General features: G+C 41.4%; 1 protein-coding gene across 1 annotated transcript in view; it reads right to left on the bottom strand.

The window, feature by feature from the left end:
* Positions 1–4,644: 4,644 nt before the first annotated feature.
* The window catches only part of MTAP (methylthioadenosine phosphorylase), a gene marked incomplete at both ends in the record, with an annotated part of 30,215 nt that continues 12,819 nt past the window's right edge, over positions 4,645–22,040 (bottom strand). The window contains 4 exons of the mRNA XM_082013567.1: positions 4,645–4,683; positions 11,682–11,804; positions 12,335–12,574; positions 16,144–16,246. Coding sequence (XP_081869693.1) covers positions 4,645–4,683; positions 11,682–11,804; positions 12,335–12,574; positions 16,144–16,246 — 505 coding nt within the window. The remainder of the gene's footprint in view (positions 4,684–11,681; positions 11,805–12,334; positions 12,575–16,143; positions 16,247–22,040) is intronic.

Here is a 22,040-nt window from a genome sequence, read left to right as displayed (position 1 = left end):
GCTCCTGCGAGTGGGTGTATGTCTTCCTCTTGCATTTGTTATTTGCATGTTGAACTTACTCCACAATTACGCTTCTGCTTGTAGCCTGCGTGGATCTGGACATTTCATGTGGTTCCAAGCTCTGGCATTTCTTTTGGAGTTCAGTGGAAAATTTTAAAAAGGAATCCGTTGGCTACTGATTCTGTATTTCCCAGTTCCCAGTCTGTGTTTCCTGCTTTGTGCACCTGTGCTATTTACAATCACTCATTTCCATTCAGTCTCCCCTCTGTGTACATGGGGAAGAAAATTAAGCTTTCAGCATTTATTTCTAATATATACACCCACTGTTTCCCAGCTGCATTTCTCTATGCCCCCAAGGCAAATCTTGCACGGGAGCATGACAGACTGACCTGTTCTTCAGCAGCTCCTGCTAGCTCTAGGAGTGATCTCTTTCCCCTAAAAGCCTTCAAAGCATTCAGGCCATACAAATCAATGAGTTAGTTTAGGACAATTCCACTGGAGAAGCAGGCTTGAAAAACGTAAGGTTAAATTTCATTAGCTAATACTTTATTAGGCTTTCCATGGTTCTAAACTGTCTTGCATGAAACAGGCAATTTACTCACAGAGAAGCTACTTCATTTGCTTCAGTGCTCACTACTTAGGTAGTACTACTACTATTTAAGTAGTCACTGTTTAACTGAGGCTTTAAAATGCAATGGTTCAGGAAACATGCGCATAGAAACCAGTCAGGTCCTGAAAGGTCCTGCTGAAAGCTTTGTTAATTCCTGTAAGAGACAGCATTTGGTATAAGAGATATGAGTGTAAAAACTGCAGTGGCAGGTGTATGACAGTTTATGTCTAACACACAGAAGACACGAAGTTTCTGTATGCGGACCAATGACATCAGTCAACTTTGAGAGGCATTCATTCTGGAGTCTGAGATGTTTGAGAACCAGGCAACAGCAACAATCTAGCACCCTGTATCCTGGTAGGCTGTTTACCAGGCCAAGATGTGATTTTCCAAGAACCTCAAGCTTGTATTTGTTAACACTGATTCTGATATTACGATACAGAAGTGGTGTTAATACTATGCACCAGAAGAAGGCACTCCAAATCCATCACAGCAAACAGACTGAATAATGGTTGTAAAAAATATTGTCATAGAGAGACACTCAAACAGAACAGAGGTAATTTCCATCAATGAAGTCCTCTGTGTGTCATTGTCTCACTCTTGTCACACCAGAGACATTTTGAGTCCAAGAACAGCCACTGTTCTCTGCTAGAACGTTTACTTGGATTTAGTAATGCAGTACATTAAATTTGTATCTTCTTGTTCTCTATCATATCTGCAGCACTTCCTACAGTAATTTTGATACCTTTCTTATGTCTGTTTAGCAAGACAATTAAAACCAATTATTTGGCCTATCTTCATATAATTAAACATTACCTGTGCTTTTTTTGCCAGTTACCATCTTTGTTGTGTAGTCTGCTGGATAATAATCTCCCGGTATATTTTAAAGAGTATAAAAAGTAGGCCAAACTTTGCAAAAACACACTACACACTACCACAGTGTTATTGACTTTATATTAATTCTCCATGAGACGCCTTCAGATACCAAGCCTATGTTGACAGAGCAAATAGGTATCACAGAATCATGGAATAGTTTGGGGTGGAAGGGACCTTCGAAGCTCATCTAGCCCAATCTCTTTCTTTCACTAGATCTTTCATCTAGATCAGTTTTTCTGATCTTTCACTAGATCAGTTTTATCAAAGCCCTGTCCAACGTGGCTTTGAACACTTCCAATGACGAGGCATCCACAACTTGTCTAGGCAACCTGTGCCAGTGTCTTACCACCCACATCATAAAAAAATTCTTATGTCCAACTTAAATCTTCCCTCTCTCAGTTTAAAACTGTGGCACCTTGTCATGTCACTACAGACCCTGGAAAAGTCTCCCTCCATCTTTTGCCTAAGCCCTCTTTAAGTATTGAAAGGCTTCAATAAGGTCTCCTCAGAGCCTTCTCCTCTCCAGGCTGAACAACGCCAACTCTCTCAGCCTGTCCTCACAGAAGAGTCTATCCCTCAGATCATTTTTGTGGCCCTCCTCTGGACCTGCTCCAACGGGTCCATGCCTTTCCTGTGCTGAGGGCTCCAGAGCTGGATGCAGGACTCCAGGTGTGGTCTCACCAGAGCGGAATAGGAGGACAGAATCATCTCCCTTGACCTGCTGGCCACGCTGCTTTGGATACAGCCCAGGACATTGTTGGACTTCTGGGCTGTAAGCGCATGTTGCCAGCTCATGTCCAGCTTTTCACCCACCAGTATCACCAAGTCCTTCTCAGCAGGGCTGCTCTCAATCCCTTCATCCACCAGCCTGTACTGACACTGGGGCCTGCCTCAACCCAGGTGCAGGACCCTACCCTTGGCCTTGCTGAACCTCATGAGGTTCTCATGGGCCTATTCCTTGAGCTTGTCCAGGTCCCTCTGGCTCGAATCCTGTCCCTCAGGCGTGTCAACTGCACCACTCAGCTTGGTGTTGTCTGTAAACTCAATCCCACTATCTTATGTCATTGATGAAGACATTACACAGTATTAGTCCCAGTACAGACCCTTGACACCACTTATTACTGGTTTTCACTTGGACATTGAGCTATTTACTGTAACTCTTTGGATATGGCCATCCAGCCAGCTCCCTATCCTTACCTAGCATAATCATCTAGCCTTGCATATGAAGATGAAGAATTTATAACAGAAATGTACAAGAAAAAGCAGTAACTATGGACCTGCTCTGTGCCATACTGTCCCGTGACACTGTAAGTACTCAGTATATAAAACAAGAAAATGAACACAAGAATTTTGTTTATATGCTTTATATGCTACTATGGAATGTAAAAAACCTCACAAATGCCCAAGGGGGATTGAAAATGGAAACCCAGAAACAACTTTCTCTTAGAACACCCAAATATAAACTTTATGGCTCCAATACAATCCACTAAAACTGTCTAGGGGGAAAAGGTAGCAATGAAGACCATTTTTAAGGCCAGCCATCTGATTTGGCTAGATACTAAAGGTAGTAAAAGGCATGTTAGATCTGTAGCCTTCTTTCTGTCAAGCTGCCAGCTCTGGCTCCTGCAATCTAACTTCTTTTTAAAAAGGCACCAGGAAATATGGAAAGTTGGTTAACCTATTTTCCCCCCATAGCTGAAAAGCACTTGTACTGGTTTTGCTAAGGAGAATATGTCCAAATCTAAAGGCTTTCACAGCAGGGGACTGGGTGTCTAATAGAACAAGACTAGCAAGCTAAAAAGCTTATGTACCTACTTTTAAAAATTTTCGTTTGGATTATTTTCTTTTTTTTTTACATTACTCTGAGAATCTGTACCTTTCATGCTTCTGATCTTTCCCTTCCTTGGCTTGGCTTGCATTCTGCCCCACTTCTGCCCCAGACACCCTGTTCTTTCATAGAATCATAGTATAGTTTGGGTTGGAAGGAACCTTTAAAGGTCATCTTATCCAACCCTCCTGCAATGAGCAGGGACATCTTCAACTAGATCAGGTTGAAGTTTCAGGGACTTAGAACCTTAAGTTTTAAACATCACAATGTTTTCTAAAAGTCGTCTTTCTAAAAGTGGTGTTTACAAGGTATCACCATCAACCTGTTCCTTGAATAGTAAAAGTCACTGTCAGACGAACAAAATTCACTCACTAATGACTAGAAGTGAATAAATAAAAACTATTTCCACACAGTTTAGAGAAGCATAGGTTTCATTTTTTTATTTACTAGATAAGAAGCAGCAGATTATTTTACTGAAGTCAAATTGTATTAAGAAAATGAAATGCATACATTCAAAGCACTCGAGCACATTCATCACTTAAAACAGAAACTATGATCAGAGGTGTTCAGATCAATGAAGCAGCAAAAGGCCATCACAGTGCTCAGGACACTGGCAGCAAAGTATTTTTCTGTACAGTTCTGTAAGTCACATAAATACATCTTCAGGCACAAATTTGGCTTAGGCATTACCTAAATTTTTTTAATGAGATCATTCATTCATTACACAACTGCTGCTAAGAAAGAACCACCACAATTATTAAATCACGTTTTCTAGCACACAAACAAAAAACACTGAAATAAAAAATTGGGATAATGTATAAAAATAGTATAATTTTATTTTGAAATTGTGTGTTCGGTTTTTCTGGTATGTTTCTGAAGTGAGTTGTAACCGTTTGCCTTGTTGAATGAAAAGATGGGAGGCAAAAATAGCAAAGCAAATAGCATGTCTGTGAATCTGCTTTCTTAGATCTTATTTTATGAGACTGCAACAGAGGATTACCTAGCCTTTCCTTTCTTCCATCAACTAAAAGGTATCACTGAATAGAGGATGACAACTCGCTACTAACTTTTTTCTTCAGCCACTGTCTGATCCAGCTTGACAGTAGAATTATTCCAAGTTTAAAACACACTCAAAATCTGATTTTAGCCATCTTATATATTATCAAGCATGATAAAGATTATAAAAGCTGTCTTATGCATTATCATTGGTCAATGTTTACTCCATTCTTTTATGCTTGTAACATTTTTTGAAGATACTATAACCTCTGGAAGTTCGAAAGTGATCCACTCTTCCTTGTGAGCACCCAAACTTCAAGGTCCATCCAGGTTGTTACTGCTTTGGCAGGATGACCGAACACTGCACTGTTGTCTGAAATACACAAAGTAGATGAATGCTTCCTCTGCCAATGTAGAGCAGAATTACTTTTCAACGTAAAGGCAGACTACATAGCTTCCATTTGGATTACAAACAGGTGTAACTTTTCCATGTGCACAGTAACTCCAACTTCCTCAAACACCACAAAAGTTAAAAGAATTAGATGGAAGGCATACCCTTCAACAGTTCAACAACCTGTCATTACAACATTTTAATCCTATGTAGTGAGATTATTGGTATTGAGAACAACAATCTCTATCAGGGTTCAATGGCAAGGTCTTGGTAGCAGGGGGGCTGCAGTGTTGGCTTCTGTGAGGAGCTGCTAGAAGCCTCCCCTGTGTCTGACAGAGCCAATGCCAGCTGGCTCCAAGACAGACCTGTTGTTGGCCAAGGCTGAGCCCATCAGCGATGGTGGTAGTGCCTTTGGCAGAACAGAGTTAAGAAAGGGTAAAAAAACAGCACAGCAATTGCAGCCAGAGAGAGGAGTGAGAATACATGAGAGCAATAACCCTGCAGACACCAAGGTCAGTGAAGAGGGAGGGGGAGGAGGTGCTCGAGGCACCAGGGCAGAGATTCCTCTGCAGACTGTGGTGAAGATCATGGTGAGGCAGGTTGTGCCCTTGCAGCCTACGGAGCTCCACAGGGGAGCACGTGGGTGCCCGAAGGAGGCTGTGACCCCGCAGGAAGCCCACACTGGAGCAGGTTCCTGGCAGGACCTGTGGCCCCGTGGAGAGAGGAGCCCCAGCTGGAGCAGGTTTGCTGGCAGGACTTGTGACCTTGTGGAGGACCCAGGCTGGAGCAGCCTGTTCCTGAAGGACGGCACCCATGGAGGGACCCAGGCTGGAGCAGTTCATCAAGAACTGCAGCCCGTGGGAAGGACTCATATTGGAGAAGTTCGTAGAGGACTGTCTCCTGTGGGAGGGACCCCTCCCTGGAGCAGGGGAAGAGTGTGAGGAGTCCCTTCCCTCAAGGAAGGAGCGGCAGAGACAACATGTGATGAACTGACCGCAACCCCCATGGCCTGTCCCCTTGCACTGCTGGGGGGAGGAGGTAGAGAAAATTGGGAGTGAATTTGAGGGAGGGATGGGGGGAGGTGTTTTAAGATTTGGTTTAGTTCTCATTATCCTACTCTGATTTGATTGTCAATAAAGTAAATTAATTTCCCCAAGTTGAGTCAGTTTTGCCCGTGACGGTAGCTGGTGAGTGATCTCCCCCTGTCCTTATCTCAACCCACGAGCCTTTCATCATATTTTTCTCTCCTCTGCACAACTGAGGAGGGGGAGTGATAGAGAGGCCTTGGTAGGAATCTGGAATCTAGCCAAGGTCATCCCACCATACATCCCACCTAAATTAAGGATTTCAGGCTCATACGCTATAAATGAAAAACTGTGCAGCTTGCTTTTCATTTTTAAGGCTAGTATACTGGCTTACATGCATCACATTCATAGAAAGCTCTTTACAATATAATCAGAATGCTCTGAAAATGAAGTTCCTTAAAAAAAGTGATTTCTATATGTTTCTTCATCAACTTTGAAGAACAGCTATCAAGAACAGAAACCTTTCTCTAAAGGTGCATTGATTGAGAGTGAAAGAAAGACTCCCATGTTATGCAGGGACAGGCAACTTTGACAGCACCCACATTCAAGGCTGAGAAACACTTAATCTCAGCTTTCTTGAGAAGTCCTTCGCCTGCAAGGATGACAGGATGTAGACCAAATGCAAGTGCAATTGAAGTGAAGCCTTGGTGAATTTTCCACCGTCACCTTATTCACCTGAACCCATTCACTCTAGTCACATAAGTATGTTCACGGATTTCATCAAGGTATTTTTTCAGGAAGAAAATTACTCAAGAATATATAGAAGGTCAGAGCTGTACATACATAAATTATGAATGTCAGTTTCAGTTTGCGATAGACTAGAAAAAAAGACTGAAAAATGTTAACCTTTATGCCCTTCAACTTGTTAGCTACCAAACATTTTAAAGTCCAAGTATGTCAGTGATGAAGTGTGCTGGAACACACCTTCAGATATCTTACCCAATCTAAACTATCGCACAGTATTCACTTACCACAGCTCTCTTATCGAAGTACGTTATTCCTTGTATCGGAGGTCTGAGAAATATAATTTCACATAGAATAGTACAGAAGTTCAAAAAAAGCAGGTGGTAGCAGCAGGTCTCCTCACAGAGTCCAGAGTATCTGAGGAGCACTCACAGAAGCTCCGACACCTTACCACAAGCTGATTTTCTTACATCCATGCTGTAAGAAAAATCAGTTCTAACATGACATGCCTTTTACCATCCCAGTACAGATTCTCCCAAATCCTCATGGGGTTGAACCTTACTGTAATAAAGGTATAGAGCTCAATTCCCAGTTGTTATAGATTAAAATTCTCTTCAACAAGACAGTTATTCCTCTCTCACCAATACTCTTCCTAACAAAGATATTGGTTCCCTTTTGAAATTGTCTGCTATCACTGATTCATTTACTTCATTCAGCAATGAGCCCACGTTTTACTCGACCAGCTTTTGATACCAATGCAGTGGCTGAAGTTCCTGTTTCCTTTGATGTCCCTTCCAAGTGCCAGCTACAGACAAGCTTTGGTTTTCCTGAAACCAGCCCCACATACCTGCTATTGCTTCTGGATTCCTTCTTTGTAGTTTGTCCCTGCTTCCAACACTTGAATTCTGCATTTTCACTCTGGAGCTCTGTTTCCTGTTTAGCCAAGTCAGTCTCCTGATTGGTCTTTCTGTGGGTCAATCCTGTCCTTGGAGAATGCTACCCTTAAAGACCTGCCAGCTTTCTGGAGCTATTGTTCCTTCAGAGCTGACTCCCATGAGATGATACCTAGTAGTTTACTGGTTAAACTCAAGTATGCTCACCTGAACTCCAGCATCTGTACTCTGCTACTTGCCTTCCTTGCTCCCCACAGGGCGCTGAACATCACTATTCCATGAGCATTACAGCAACAATGATTATCAGTGATTATCACCTCACTAAACTCTTTTCAGTGAACAGAAGATCCAGTTGTACATCACCCATGGTTGACCCACCCTACCCTGAAATTTCCCTGACACCAGCCAGAAATCACTTGGGCCATTGTGATCAATAGCATCATCTGTATTTTTGCTGATCCATGGCATAAATACAATGTGGCCATACCCTGTTCTGAAAGAGTAAGGGCTTTGTACCCTGGCCACACCTCAGAATGACAGGCTGTAGGAAGATGCTGTGTCTGCAGAAAAGTTTGCTCCAAACTTTTTTTCAAGCTCATGTAACTTGAGCCTGGAAAACGTTCTCTTTTTACAGCAACAGAGCCAAGAAATGCTGGTCTAATGACATCTTAGGCAGTTAAAAAATAGTAACTTTCAAACTATGCTTAAACTCACTGGCTTATCACAGATGAAAAGACACATGAAAAGGAATGGATGGCCTATCCTTTAGCAAAAAAACAGCCTTTGGACATTTTTGCTTCAATACTCCAGGGTTTCCTAAAGACTACTGTGAGGTTCAGAGGTGATACCACTGCATAGGTGTGGGTGGGCAAGGAGGTGGGATGCATACGTCCATGGGAGGAGACAGATAAATGCAGCTGGGCAAAGGGACTGGCCACATATTTTGTCCTGCCTGATGAAGTTCCTCCAGTCACAGCAGCAGATTACAGAGCTCAGAAAGGAAAAGTTGTGTCCATGTAGAGTTTTATGGTGTCACATGCGTCCCCAAACACTAGAAACACACACTGGCAAATTCCCATTTGAGATGCCCAGCCGTGGCCTGGATGTAGGCTGGCACGGCTCTACACTGTCATTGATCGCAGAGCACCAGCTGCAGTCTTGCTCAGCTCCCTCCTGGTCTGCATTCCTCACCGCATTAACACAGCACATGCAAAAAGCACTGCCTCCAAGGTCTAGGAAAAGGTTCCTCTGAAAAAGTTCAGTTCAAAAAACCCCATCATCTGACCTTCAAAATTCCCAGAGTAAAATATATACAAGAACACTTCACATCTACAAAGCGAACAGTTTTTTAAAACTCTTTATGGTTCAACTACACACTTTTACAGAGGCATATACACACCTACCCCCGTTGCTGTATTGCATAATTGCCTCTCTCCTTATTCACTAACACAGAAGCCTAAGACCAATCCTTCATCTACTTTACCACCATTTAATGCCTCAAACAGAAAGATTTTTAGCCTTTCCTGTTCTTTCTAAGTAAAATTAGAGGAAGCCTCCAAAGCCTCAGACTTTCCTGTCACTTTTCCAGAGTACTTGGTCATGTTAAATAAGAAACAACTGTGACTCCTACTCTCCTGACATAAATTCTCAAGCCTCACTGCTGATACCTGACTGCTTCCAGGTCTTCGAATGCCTTCAGAACAACTCCCTTTCTCAGTACATTATCACTCAAACCAAACCACTATGAGCAAAGACCATAAATACATAAGAATTGCCAAGTCAAAGTGCAACTATGTCAATATTCATCACTGTTACCAGGCAGCAGCAGATGCTTAAGAGAAAGAAGCTACACTAAAATGGACTGACCCTTTCTCTGGTGCATCATATTTTCTTCTTTCAGCAAACAGTAGTTCAGGACTGAGCTGGAGGAAGCACTTAAATCAGTGTTTTGAACAGCTGACAGTGAACTGAAAGAAGGGTTAGCATTCATTGAAGGGGAACCTTGCAAACCTAGTGACAACTCTTTCCAGTCACCTACTTTTTCACTCCCAATGAAGAATCAAGACAATCATGCAAGGGAAAGCAACAGGACACTGCTTACTGAAGTACACCTGCCAGACTGGGAGGCAGATCCCTCAGTACCTAAGGGAGGTATGACCAAAGCAGCTGAGGAATATCTAGCACATGTTTAAGATTATTTGTTTAAACTCTGGGTTTTTTTGTATAGTCAGGCATCTGCATTAAACAAAAAGTGTGTGTCCCAGTCCCCTGAAAATGTCTTCTGTGAATTAGAGGGGAGAAGGAATACTGATTCTGTTGTATTCCCTTATCCATCTGTCCTGGTTTTTGGCTGAGGCAGAGTTAGTTTTCTTTCTGGTAGCTGATACAGTGCTGTGTTTTGGATTTAGTATAAGAATGTTGGTAATTGGTTTTAGTTGTTGCTATGTAGTGCTTATACTCAGTCAAGACCTTTTCAGCTTCCCATGCTCTGCCAGTGGGTAGATGCACAAGAAGCTGGGAGGTGGCACAGCCAGGACGGCTGACCCGGGCTGGACAAAGGGGTATTCCCCACCATCTAGCATCACGCTCTGTATGTAAAACTGGAGTTGGCTGGGCGTTGGGAATTGCTGCTTGGGGATGGGCTATTGATCACCGGGTGGCAAGCGTTGCATTGTGCATCACTTGTTTTTGTATATTCCTTTATCAGTAACATTAATAGCATTATTATTACTTCCTTTCTTTGCTGCCCTATTAAACTGCTTTTATCTCAACCCATGAGTTTTTATCTCTGATTCCCTCCCTCATCCCACCTGGGGGGTGAGCGAGTGGCTGTGTAGTGCTTAGTTGCCTGCTGGGGCTAAACCATGACACCAGTCATGACACAACTTCCTAAAGACTGCAAAGGGTAAAGGGAAAAGTCTCATAAATGTGTAGAGGGGACATTTAAATAGCTGTTTCAGATAACTGGGTGAGAAAGAGTCATAACCATAATCCAAGGGCTCCTAATAAAAAGTAGGGCTTCTAGTGAAGAATCAGAAAAAGAGTTGTTTCAGGGATTTGGGTTGGACCTCCATGAACCTCATGTCGTCAAGTATGCTTAAATGTGTCTGGGGTGAATTTTGTGTAACGGTTCTTTCCTTTAGGACACTGACTAAACTAGAGATGAGAGTCAGTGACAAGAGAACCATACTGGAAAGAAAACTGAAAATTTGATCCCAATCAGAAGACATGGAAGATTTTTACAGCACATACAGATAGCTGAACTTCAGGGACACACTTTCAGGTATATGAAGACATGACTTACGTCTGTGTTCATCTTTCTTATCCATTCAAATTTCAATTGACACAGTGATTTTCAGAAAAGAGCAACAAAGAACCTAAGAGAGGGGAGAGTTACCAGAGACTGGACTCTCTCAAGTTTCCTCAACAGGCTTCCTCCTTTTCAGACTGCTGCTGCTTCTGCTTCCACTAACAGAGATCCTTGTGGCCCACTTCTGTCTGCTCTCTGCCTTTCACATTCCAATTCTCTTTCCCTGTCTCCCAAACCATCTCAGTGGTAATCCCCAGTTGCTCTTGCGCTTCATGCTTTTGTACTCTTGGAAGTGGCTATTTGTCACAAAAAGCTTGTCAAGAAGTTGGGTAGACATCCAAACTATTTTAACATTGTTCTTTCCCTCTACACTATAGCCAGAAATGAATCTCAAACATGCCTGTGAATTAGAGATGATGTAAAACATGTAAACAACTCGTCTAAGAAAAATTCTGCCTAAAAAATCCCTCACCAATGTATTTTGAAATGTTTTTTTTTTTTTTCATGCACTGTGGATCTGAAACTGGTGGGAGAACACAGTTCTAACAATTTCAGACTGGTTATTACCCTTATCTTGTAACAGACTTCTCTCCCGCTACATATTAAAGAGCACAATGTCTTTGGTTTGGTTCAGTCTTCTCTGCTTGTCTCTCCATTGTTCTAAGATCTAAGTTAAAGCTGAGTAGAGCTACAGGTTTTTCATTTGGATACTCACATAGATTTCTATCTTATCTGTGCTATGAAGGATAACAGTTCATCAAATATATCTAGATGTCAAATTTTTTACCTTTTGTAACACTTCTTGTAAAATTGAAGCTAGATCTTTGCAATAAAGCTGGTAACAGTCTTAATGAATTTGTTTGCCCATCTTGAATGGATTTCGTTTGTTGAAGCATCTACTCTAAAAAGTTACGATTTAAGCAGAGACATCTTGAAACACATACCTGTATTATGTGCCTATATGCATACACTGTCCCCAGTACTCATCAACATCATGTGTCTACTTACTTTCAGGGTGTGCATGGTGTCAGTCCATTCCATGGAACCTATCTGAGGTATAGCAGTAAGGAGTATGCTAGTAGCCTTATTTGCATTCCCTTTCAGCGTCTTTAAAACTTTGTCCACTGAAACCTAGAAATACAATAAAACTGAGTAGTGTCTCTCAATTTTGATGGCACACATTTTAAATACTCAAATAAATTAATGTAGTTAATACACCCCTAAGTGGAAAGGTGAAGCCTTAAAATGCTACTATCACTTTAGCCAGTAAAAACTTCTTTCCTCCGTGGGTGTACGTCTGATTGTATTTTACAGAAATAAGAGGAATAAAGCAGATAAATAATTTTGCACAGAGCTGCAAAAGAAAAAACACCAGACCAATTGCAGGTCATACACAGAGCTCATGAGATTCATACACACAGACCCCCTGGTTCAGACAAGAGGACAAAAGGTTTGCTAGTAGTGACGCAGGTTTATGAAAATGAATGGAGTAGCAACAATTTATTTTGTTCTTACTTTCACAATCGTTCATTCAGAATAACTCAGTGATACTGATGTCAGTAACAACAGATTTAGTTCAGTACGTGACCTCTTATCAAAACCTACAGGTTCTCATCCAGATCCTTCAGGACAAGACCCAGAGGAAAAAAAGTTTCACTCACTGCTTCTTCATGTTCCTTCCAGCAGTCGTAATCTGTTGCCATGGCAATACTAGCATAACTCATTCCAGCTTCTTTTGCAAGAATCACTTCAGGCACTGTGGTCATGTTGATAACATCAGCTCCCCAGCTGCGAAACATCAAGCTTTCTGCTCGAGAACTGAAACGTGGGCCCTCTATTGTGATCATTGTCCCCTTGGAATGACACTGGAGCCCAATCTTCTTGGCAGTCTCAATAAGAACCTGCAAAACATGCCGATATGAGGAAAAGGAAAAAAATCCCCTGGTGCAATGCTTTTGCATCCCATCAAAAAACCTACATACAAATGAAATTAGCTTTATACAAAGCAGTCATCTTCATATGGCTACAGCTGTCCAAAACCACAGATCAGTTTCAGTTTCCTCATGCAGCAAGAGAAATTATTAGTCCTACTGACAGGAATGATCTTGAACTCATCTGATTTTGTTAGTATCCGTTGGGTTACTGTTTTCAATGCAGACAAAGAAGACTGAAAAACAGAAAAATTTTGCATGATATTTAGGCTGTGCTTACACTGGGAACAGAATGGTGAAAACAATTCGCTGCAGACTAGATTACCACATGGTGGAGTTATACCGGTGAGAACAGTAATAGAAAATTTACTTTTTAATTAAAAAAGTATTTCTTTTTAATGGGAAAAAGTAAAACTTTATGAGCATATACTTCAAAGAGTACCCTGGGAATCTGTAGAGAAATTATTACCACATTCTCCCATGCCAGTGACTGAGCTGTACACTTTACATATACTATGTAGTTCACGTCAGTCTTTACAGTTCCAGCTAGGACCTTGTATATGGCAGAATTATCAGGACTTTCTCTCTTGGTAAATGGCCTAACACCAGTGGATATAGTAGGAAAAGCAGTGTACCAGCATATGTAAATAGGACTAGGACACCCGTAACTGTCATGAGTAGGAAGGGGAAAGTAACTACGATGACATCTTTTTAAAATGACCATCAACAGAAAAGAAAAGCCTGAAAAGTATAAAAGCAGCATGAAAAATTGTGACAGGAGATGGGAGACCTTCATAACACAGCAGCAGCAAAAACCCAGTCTGACACCACTAGAAGCTGTCTTCTCAGCATAATGACCTTCACACAGGCCAGGTGGAACAGCCTCCCTCCAAAATGCAATGAGAAGCCTGCACTCCAGCTGGCTGGTCGACCTGCCATACATGGGTGCAACAAGCAGCGATACCTCGAGTGTGCTGTATGACCTTGTGGGGTGTCTCCTCGCTGGCATGCGGATCAGTGGATTGTATGGAGCAGCACAACTACACGTAAAGCTAGGGTACCCACATCTCCCACTGCAGATGTGTGTAAACAGGTAAACCTGCACTCCCAGAAAAGGGTGGATGTACATGTAACCCACATGTGCTGGGGAGGGCATTTGTGCATGCAGCTGTGTGAAAATGCATGAAAGCAGAGCTTCTGGGAATTAGCCACAGAAGGACACTTAGAAATTTGTAGGTGTTTATTAACATGCCACAAGTTAATCTAATAGTAATCAGACCTAATATTGTGGTTTATTGCCAATACTCATTCTGAATGTATGATTCACTGATTGACAATTAATTACACACTGTTAATAAATCAATAGACAACTTCAACTGTGATTTGACTTAAGCTTTAAGTTGAGTGGTATTTCCCTGAAACTCTTTACAAAGTTCCAACTTTAGTCCCTATCAGTGAGCCCAAATTTCTGAAAGGAGTAATAACCAAAGCAGCCTACATTATTCAAATGTTTGCCGTTGGAGACAAGCTAAGGTCCTTTCAGATTCTCATTTAATTTACAGTGCATAAACCAAATAAAACAGTATTTTCATGTGTTTGCACAAATGCAATTTAATATAAAGTTTTCAGACTTTTTAGGCAAAATTCCTTAATTAGTCTATTACATTAATAGTTTTGGCTTTATTATTATTGCATTCATCTGTGAAATTCCCTTGAATTAGGATAAACTGGGATGAAATGATCCAGCAGGTTTCAGGGATAGTTCCAGGAAAAAAGTTTAAACCACTTTTATCTGGTATTTTCAAATGAAGTGAAAGTATCCCTTTTCAGCCTTGCTAAGAGCTCAAAACCACATGTTCTTTAAAACATCTGTTAGGCTGATTAGAGCACACAGGCTAATGAGATAATAATCACATGTGAGACTGGGAAGTACCTAAATGTTTTTTCTCTGTTTGAAAAGCAGCATTTCTCTGTCGGCTTTTCAAAAAATGTATTACCCAGAGAACACTCTCTAGCTACTTAATGATCCAATGAAAACCAGCCTTGCTGTACGCTTCCTCCAACCTCAGGAAATGGCTTATGCATATCTACTTACCTCTTTTAAAAAATAAGAAAGAGACACAGTGTAAAGTACTGCCAATCACTTCAGTAATAACATTAGTCTTAAACCATTTCAGAAATGGTACTGTTAGCTCTCAATAAACTTGTTCTATTTGTTGTGACATGATATCATGCTCAAAGTCAGTAAGCAACTTACAACTCTCATCAAAGCAAGTTTAATCTTTGGTAAGAGCATGTGGCTAGGCTCTTGTTGCATGAAAAATGCAAATATTTTGCATAATCTGCTGCTCAATGGAAGAAGGGCAAAAGCATGCATGTGTATAATATGCAGTGGTTTGTTTCTTCATGAGGTTTAAAATGTTTTTACTTCATTGCAAAACACCCTGATTCTCAGTGCAGTGAAACATTGTAACAATGCTGTGGGCCTGCTAATGGCTATCTGGAAATCACACTGTGTCTGGCCAATTAACAAGAACAGCCTAGAGTGACGCTGAAGTGAGCTGGTGACAAGAGCAGAATAGCTCAGCAGTACAAACATTTGTGCATGCTCTGGGTACAGATTGGGCCACCTGCTTCACAACTCAGCTTTGTCCTGCTCCCTGTAGTAACTGACTGGACAGAGAGCAAGTCTCTTAGATGGGTATGATTGATTCTGCAAGCATTCCTGTGCCCCTGCAGAATATATCTCCTTGCAGCTTCTGATCAGAGCATTACACAACAGCACAAAACATGCAGTTCAATCATCGCCTTATCATTTCCTCAGGTCTAATAATATGCTAAGGTGGCATACTTAATCACAGATACACTCCTCCCAGAAGCTTATAAAGGTGTTGAAAAACAGAGCTGTGTTTCATGCTGGGTAGTCTAAGTATTTTTTAATCCTGAAAATCTTGACGTGACAAAGCTAAGAGCAACAGTTAAGAATAAAAGGCTACTGTAATTTGGCTTGTTTCTATGTTTAACATCCTTTAAACTAAGTCTTGACCTTCCACCAGCACCCTCTGCTACAACGCACAAAAGCAATATTGTAATTTCTGTGAATGCTAAAGTACTATTTATTTAATTCTTTGTATTAAGTATGTAGAATGCCTCTCCCATAGATGCAGTTTAATTCAGAATAAAAAGAAGCTAATTCCTCATTCTATCTTCCTGTTTTGTCCACTTTGTTGCTCTCTTGGCTTGTTACCTGATAAATAAAGATCTTTTGCCCTGTTATTAACACACTGGGGGAATCTAGGTTGCCAGCTGACATCCTCTGCATACCTCTCTTAAGAAGACAGCTCCTATAGACACAAGATCTTTTACTTCCCATGCATCCCAAATGTTACATTTTTCCTTAAAACCATGGCATATGTGAGGAACAGGAATAATGAGGTGCAGATTGCCTCTGTATTCTAAGAAAGCATAATTAGACAACTATATAATGAATAAGTGCCATAAAAATAACATTTATAAATACTATTACAGAATTCACTAACCTCTCTGGTTTTGGTGCAGAATGGCTCTGCCATTGGAATATGACATACTCCTGAAAGAGTGGAATGCTGCCCATCGTATAAAGTACAATGTCTTTTAGTTGTCCTAGAAAAGCAGAAAACGTGCTTAGAGAGAAGAACAGGGAGAAAACATAAGAGAAAGCAAGAAATTTACACAAATCCAAAACCACAGAATTCTTGTGAAGGAACAAAAATATCAGTATGATATTAATGACCACCTGTAATCCTGTTTTGCCTCTGTACAAACCTTTCGGAATCAAGCTCAACAGCATAAACTGTTACTACAGTAGTGCACTATCAATTAGTTAGAGAAAATCTATTGTTAACACGATGCTGAAATGCTGATTTGTTCCTAAATGACATTAAAAGCCACATTACGCTGCGATTCTACCCAAAAGAATTCAGCTAAATTTAATAGGCAGCCAAGTAACCTCTGAAAAGAAGAGTACAGTAAGCTTTCAGGAAGGGAAGGAATCAAGTCTGAATTACCACAAAGCTAGTGAAAATAGAGCTTGTTCATATCATTGCATTCCTACATGGAAAGAATGGGACTTCATAGTCAGCTTCAGCTTCCTGAACAAGACAGGTGTGAATTCAACCAGAAAAACCCTGGAACAAGATGTCTTCATATTCTCAGAAAGACTAAACACACATGCATTGGCAGCTTGCAGGTAGAAGAATCCTTTTTCTCCCGTCTTTAAATTGACAAACTGTTTGCTTGCATGGAAATGGTGAAACATGCTGCAGAAATTACCATCCAGCATGTCATTTTGACAACTACTGGAACTGTTACCTGCTATCACTTTACCTTCAAATGCACTGCCTCCAGCTAATTCAGCCAACTGGATGGCGAAAACCCTCTGGAACAAAATTCTTTGAGACACTCCCCTCTTCCCCGCAGTGTGTCACATATCATACTTTGTAGAAGAAAAGGAAGGCAACAGCCAAATTCAATCCACAGTTAAAATAAAAAAATTCTGCTGGTAATAGTGCTCACAACAGTTCCCCATCCAAGTCACCAGCAAGTATTTAAAAGAAGGTTTTAAATACAAGTGACATGTTAGAGTAGTTTGAAGAAAAAAAACCCAAAAAATGACCAATAGGGTAGCCTTAAGGATAAGGTTATAAAATAGGAAAAAGAGATCAGCAAATTAAAAACATATGTGAAATGGGATACAGTTAAAATCAGTAAAAACACTAATATTAATTTTTCCCTTACGTGATACTGAAGAGCTGCAAACAGAATGTGTCTGATTTTACACACTTTTTTTCAGTGTCTGCTAATGAATTATTTAGAATTGGAGGAAATGGAAAAAGTCATAATTCATTTCCTGCATTATAGTATTTCAGATGCTGCTAGTCAGGCCCTTTCACTCAGAAAAGCCCTGAGGAAAGATCACATATGTACACATATTAATCTTTGACTTTCAGATACCCCATGTTCTATGGCCAGAGTGGCCACATCACCAATGGGTCTAATAAAGAAATCCGACTATGTTTAGCACCCTACATACAAATTGCATGGGAATAAGTAACAACAGTAAGACCTATGACTGCTCTGAGCAACGGACCACGTGTTTGCACTCAGAGTGCCACAACTTCTCTTCTGCATGGAAGGCTGCAACCCTGCGAAGGCCACAGCTATTCAATATGAGGCCAGCTGATGTCACAGAATCACAGAATGGTAGGGGTTGGAAGGGACTTCTGAAGATCATCTGGTCCAAGCCCCCTGCCAAGGCAGGATCACCTAGGGCAGGTTGCACAGGAACGCGTCCAGTTGGGTTTTGAAGGTCTCCAGAGAAGGAGACTCCACAACCTCTCTGGGCAGCCTGTTCCAGTGCTCTGTCACCCTCGCAGTAAAGAAGTTTTTCCTCATGCTGAGGTGGAATTTCCTGTGCTGCAGTTTGTGCCCACTGCCCCTCATCCTATCACTGGGCACTACTGAAAAGAGGCTGGTTCTGTCCTCCTGACAGCCACTCTTCAGATATTTGTAGACATTTACAAGGTTGCTTCTCAGCCTTCTCTTCTCCAGACTAAACAGCCCCAGGTCTCCGAGCTTTTCCTCATACGAGAGAGGTTCCAGTCCCTTAATCATCTTCGTAGCCCTCCGTTGGACTCTCTCCAAAAGTTCCCAGTCTCCCTGATGTGTCTGTAAGTTGCTAGGCTTAGGGTGAAAATAAAGGCAGATTTGAACCAATCTCTTACTCTTCCTATCTATGAAGTAATGGCTGTCACAGATGAATGCCTTTTAGCCTCTCTTCCTTTCCTGTAGCCCTGCTACTCAAGTCCAGAGTTGGCCATCCTGAACTGTCCCACTCACCCACCTGCAAGGTACAGGGCATATAATTTTCACCACTTCAATACCATATTTTCACTGCTTCAATACCATTTCTTTGTATTCCTTGTAGAGAGAATGAAGGTTACAGAATCACAGATGCTCTCCTTGCCTTACTCTCACAAAGACCAAGAGCCAGAAAGCAAAGGGCAGAATCTGCCTAAGGCTCCTCTCATTACAGGAGTTTCAAGACCTTCCCCATGTACCCTGAGTGACTCCAGAAATAAGGAACTGAACAGCCACTCTTCAAAGACAATACGTTCCTTAGATCTCACAGTTTTAAATGTGGAAAAGTCTGCATGTCCTTCATCAGGAGAGCCTGCTTAACAGCAGAGCATGAGTGTCATACAACAGCCTGATTGCTTGCATTAAAATAGGAGGAAGTCACCCAGTGCCTGCCTACAAACTATCCGCACTACTCATAGCAGAAGCACACAATCCAGAAGGATCAAGCATAACATAAAGGGAAAGTACAGAGATGCTCCCGGGGGGGAGATCAGAAGCAGCACCTCAAAGCATTGGACTGATAACTACAAGCAAGCAGTTAAGAGCTGGGGCTGCATAGCTCCTGCTGGCCATCTGATCTGTGTAGGGCTCTACGGAGAACCCCCACCAGACCCTCATGCTGCTTCTGTGCCAACAGTGGATGGTGGTATAGGAAAAAAGGGAATTCTTTCCCTGGGAAAGGGCCTTGTATGATTTTGTGCAAATCACTTGTGTACTAAGCTCAAGGAGACAGCAGTACTCATAGTGCAAGCAAACCCTTGCACTGTTGCATCACCTTGCCATGGCTGCCTTGCCCTTACTGCTTTTTCAAATTCAAAGCTGTACGTACTGTAATTTTGAAGGTATCCCCAGAGTTTGTATTCCCCACCCTGCAGCAACAGCCACACTTTTAATCAGAAAGTAAAGTGGCTTTTGCCCTTCATTTTGATTTTATCACAGTAACATAAGATTTTCTGGCAATGCTGACTATGACTGATGCTAGGAAGCAAAACGCAACTCAAATAAGTGAACAAACCAATAATTTCCAACTGTGACAAACAGTACTCTACCACTGGCATCATCACCTTCCCCTTTCTTCCAGCAGTGTTGAATTATCAACAAGCTATTAGTAATGGACAAATTGAAAATTCACACTGGCATCTGCTGTATAAAAAGCAGTCTCAGCATGCTCTGCCTCTTCAGAGACAGTGAAAAAATATTTCTCCCATGAAAAATGTTAGAGTGTAACAATACTGTAATAACTGTAGTGGTATATGTGACACAAAGAATTCAAACAATAAAGTTGGCAGCTGTTACAGGAGTTCTTTTACAAAGCTATTTTCTGCATCTTCCTGACTGGGCTGAGTCATCTAAGTAAGTAGTTACCTTCTTACTCTTCTTTTCCTAGCAAACATCAGCAGCAAACCAAAGTATTAAAAAGCCCCTAATCAGTCTGGTCTAGCCAGTTGACTAAGAGTACTATAATAAAGTAACAGGAGCCAAAAGCATAAAAAAAAATTATTCCAGATTTTTTTTAGGCACTTGTTTCAAAGAAGAGAACAACTGTTCTAGCCCATAAAAGTAACCCTTTGTTACTTTTGGATTTGGAGGTAGGGAGAACACCATGTAAATACTTTACTTATTGAACAAAATGTATCTTTTATTGTTTAAATATACGCACTAACAGGTAAGTGTGAAGAGAGCAGAGATTCACATGTGAAATCAAATACCAGGAGTGCTAATGATCTGCAGAATTAAGCTCTCCAAAGCATGTCTCAAAAATACACCTATTCAGTGTTCCTCACTGTAAGTCAAACCTATGCCCTAAACTAGGCAGTCGTACACAACTCCATATATTGAGATCCTGTCATTAATGCCACAGTGTGCATGCCCAAGGGGAGCAAACTACAACTGCTGCCTACAGCTTTTTGGTCAATTCTAGCTCTTCTCCCATTCCCATTCATTATTCCTTCTTCTTGCTTCATACCTGGAAAGAGAATAATGTGCTCCCTGTTGAGAAATAGAGCCCAGATACCAAAAGGTACCTGGACATCTAGAAGGCCCTGGTTTTAATGGCAGCTTGAGTAAATCCTTCCCCCCTAGACCCAAGCCTCTTTCCTATCTAGTGCCTGGCATGGGTTAATCACTATATAGAAGCCAGAGTACCTTTCAAGAAAAACAACTGACTGCTTTTGCAGGTTTAACCAGTACCTTCTTTCCAAGACTGCTCACATAGTTTGTTTGCAGGACCCTGACCTTTCATGAGAAGGTATTTCAGAAAAACTGCATCTTTTCAGACTTTGGTGGACAATTAATTTATTTTGTCCCATGAAAGTATCTTCCCGTCAGCAGCATTGTTTTCATAATGATTTATGATATATAATGCAATCACTCTTTACAGATGATACTCCTCTGTGAAAGGCAAAAATGCAGACCCTACCAGCAGTCTAACATGCAAGATCATCAGGGGAAAAGACTTATCACAGAAATTAAATTGTCAAATGAAACAGACTATTATGACTTGTCAGTTTTCTGAATTAAAGGGCAACCTAGTAGTGATTTTTAAATTCATATTACATATTGTTTTCCACACTGAAACATTATCACATGCTTTCCTAAGAAGCTTCTTTGTGGCCTGAAGCCATGAAACAAGTCCCCACAAGTTCCCACTCTTCTACATTGAAATGAAAACTTTCTTGCCAGAATGAAACACTGCTCATGTGTGGGCTACGCCATTACTGCTGGTGACAATCTGAACAAACTCTAAATGAAGACACAGATCACAGAATCACAGAATGGTTGAGATTAGATCCTGGCTGCCCAGGACCATGTTCAGGAGGCTTTTGAATATCTCCATGGATGGAGACTCCACCACCTCTCTTGGACAATCTGTGCCAGTGCTCAGTCACCCTCAAAGTAAAAAAGGTGTTTCATTTTGTGCCCACTGCCTCTTGTCCTGTCACTGGGCACCAATGAAAAGAGCCTGGCTCTGTATTCTTTGCACCTCCCTTCAGGTATTTATATACATTGATGAGATCCCCCTTGAGTCTTCTCTTCTCCAGGCTCAACAGTCCCAGCTCTCTCAGCCTCTCCTCATAAGAGAGATGCTCCACTCCCTTCTGCATCTTTATGGGACTTTGCTGGACTCTGTCCAGTATGTCCATGTCCCTCTTGCACTGGGGAGCCCAGCACTGGATGCAGTATTCCAGGTGTGGCCTCACCAGTGCTGCTAGAGGGGAAGAAGGATCACCTCCCTAGACCTGCTGGCAACACCCCTACTAATGCAGCCCAAGATACTATGTGCTGCCTTTGCTGCAATGTAAATGATCCCTGTCCTTTCACTTATCTTCACATCAGATAAATATACTGATTTGTTCTATAATCTTTTTTTTCCCCTTCTTGAAAGGGAATGGTCTTAAAACCTAAACTTAACCAAGCTGATTATTTCCTTTCCAGCTCAGAAGTTATGAGGCAGACTGGCAAGTGCTGGGAAACTTAAAGCTGTGGGAGATTAGGTAACTTCAAAATGAATTGTGAATTTTGATAACAACATTTGGGA

This window comes from Phaethon aethereus (assembly GCF_964289735.1).
Source record: "Phaethon aethereus genome assembly, chromosome: Z".
Classification (NCBI taxonomy): Eukaryota; Metazoa; Chordata; class Aves; order Phaethontiformes; family Phaethontidae; genus Phaethon; species Phaethon aethereus.
This window is presented reverse-complemented; position numbering and strand designations above follow the sequence as displayed.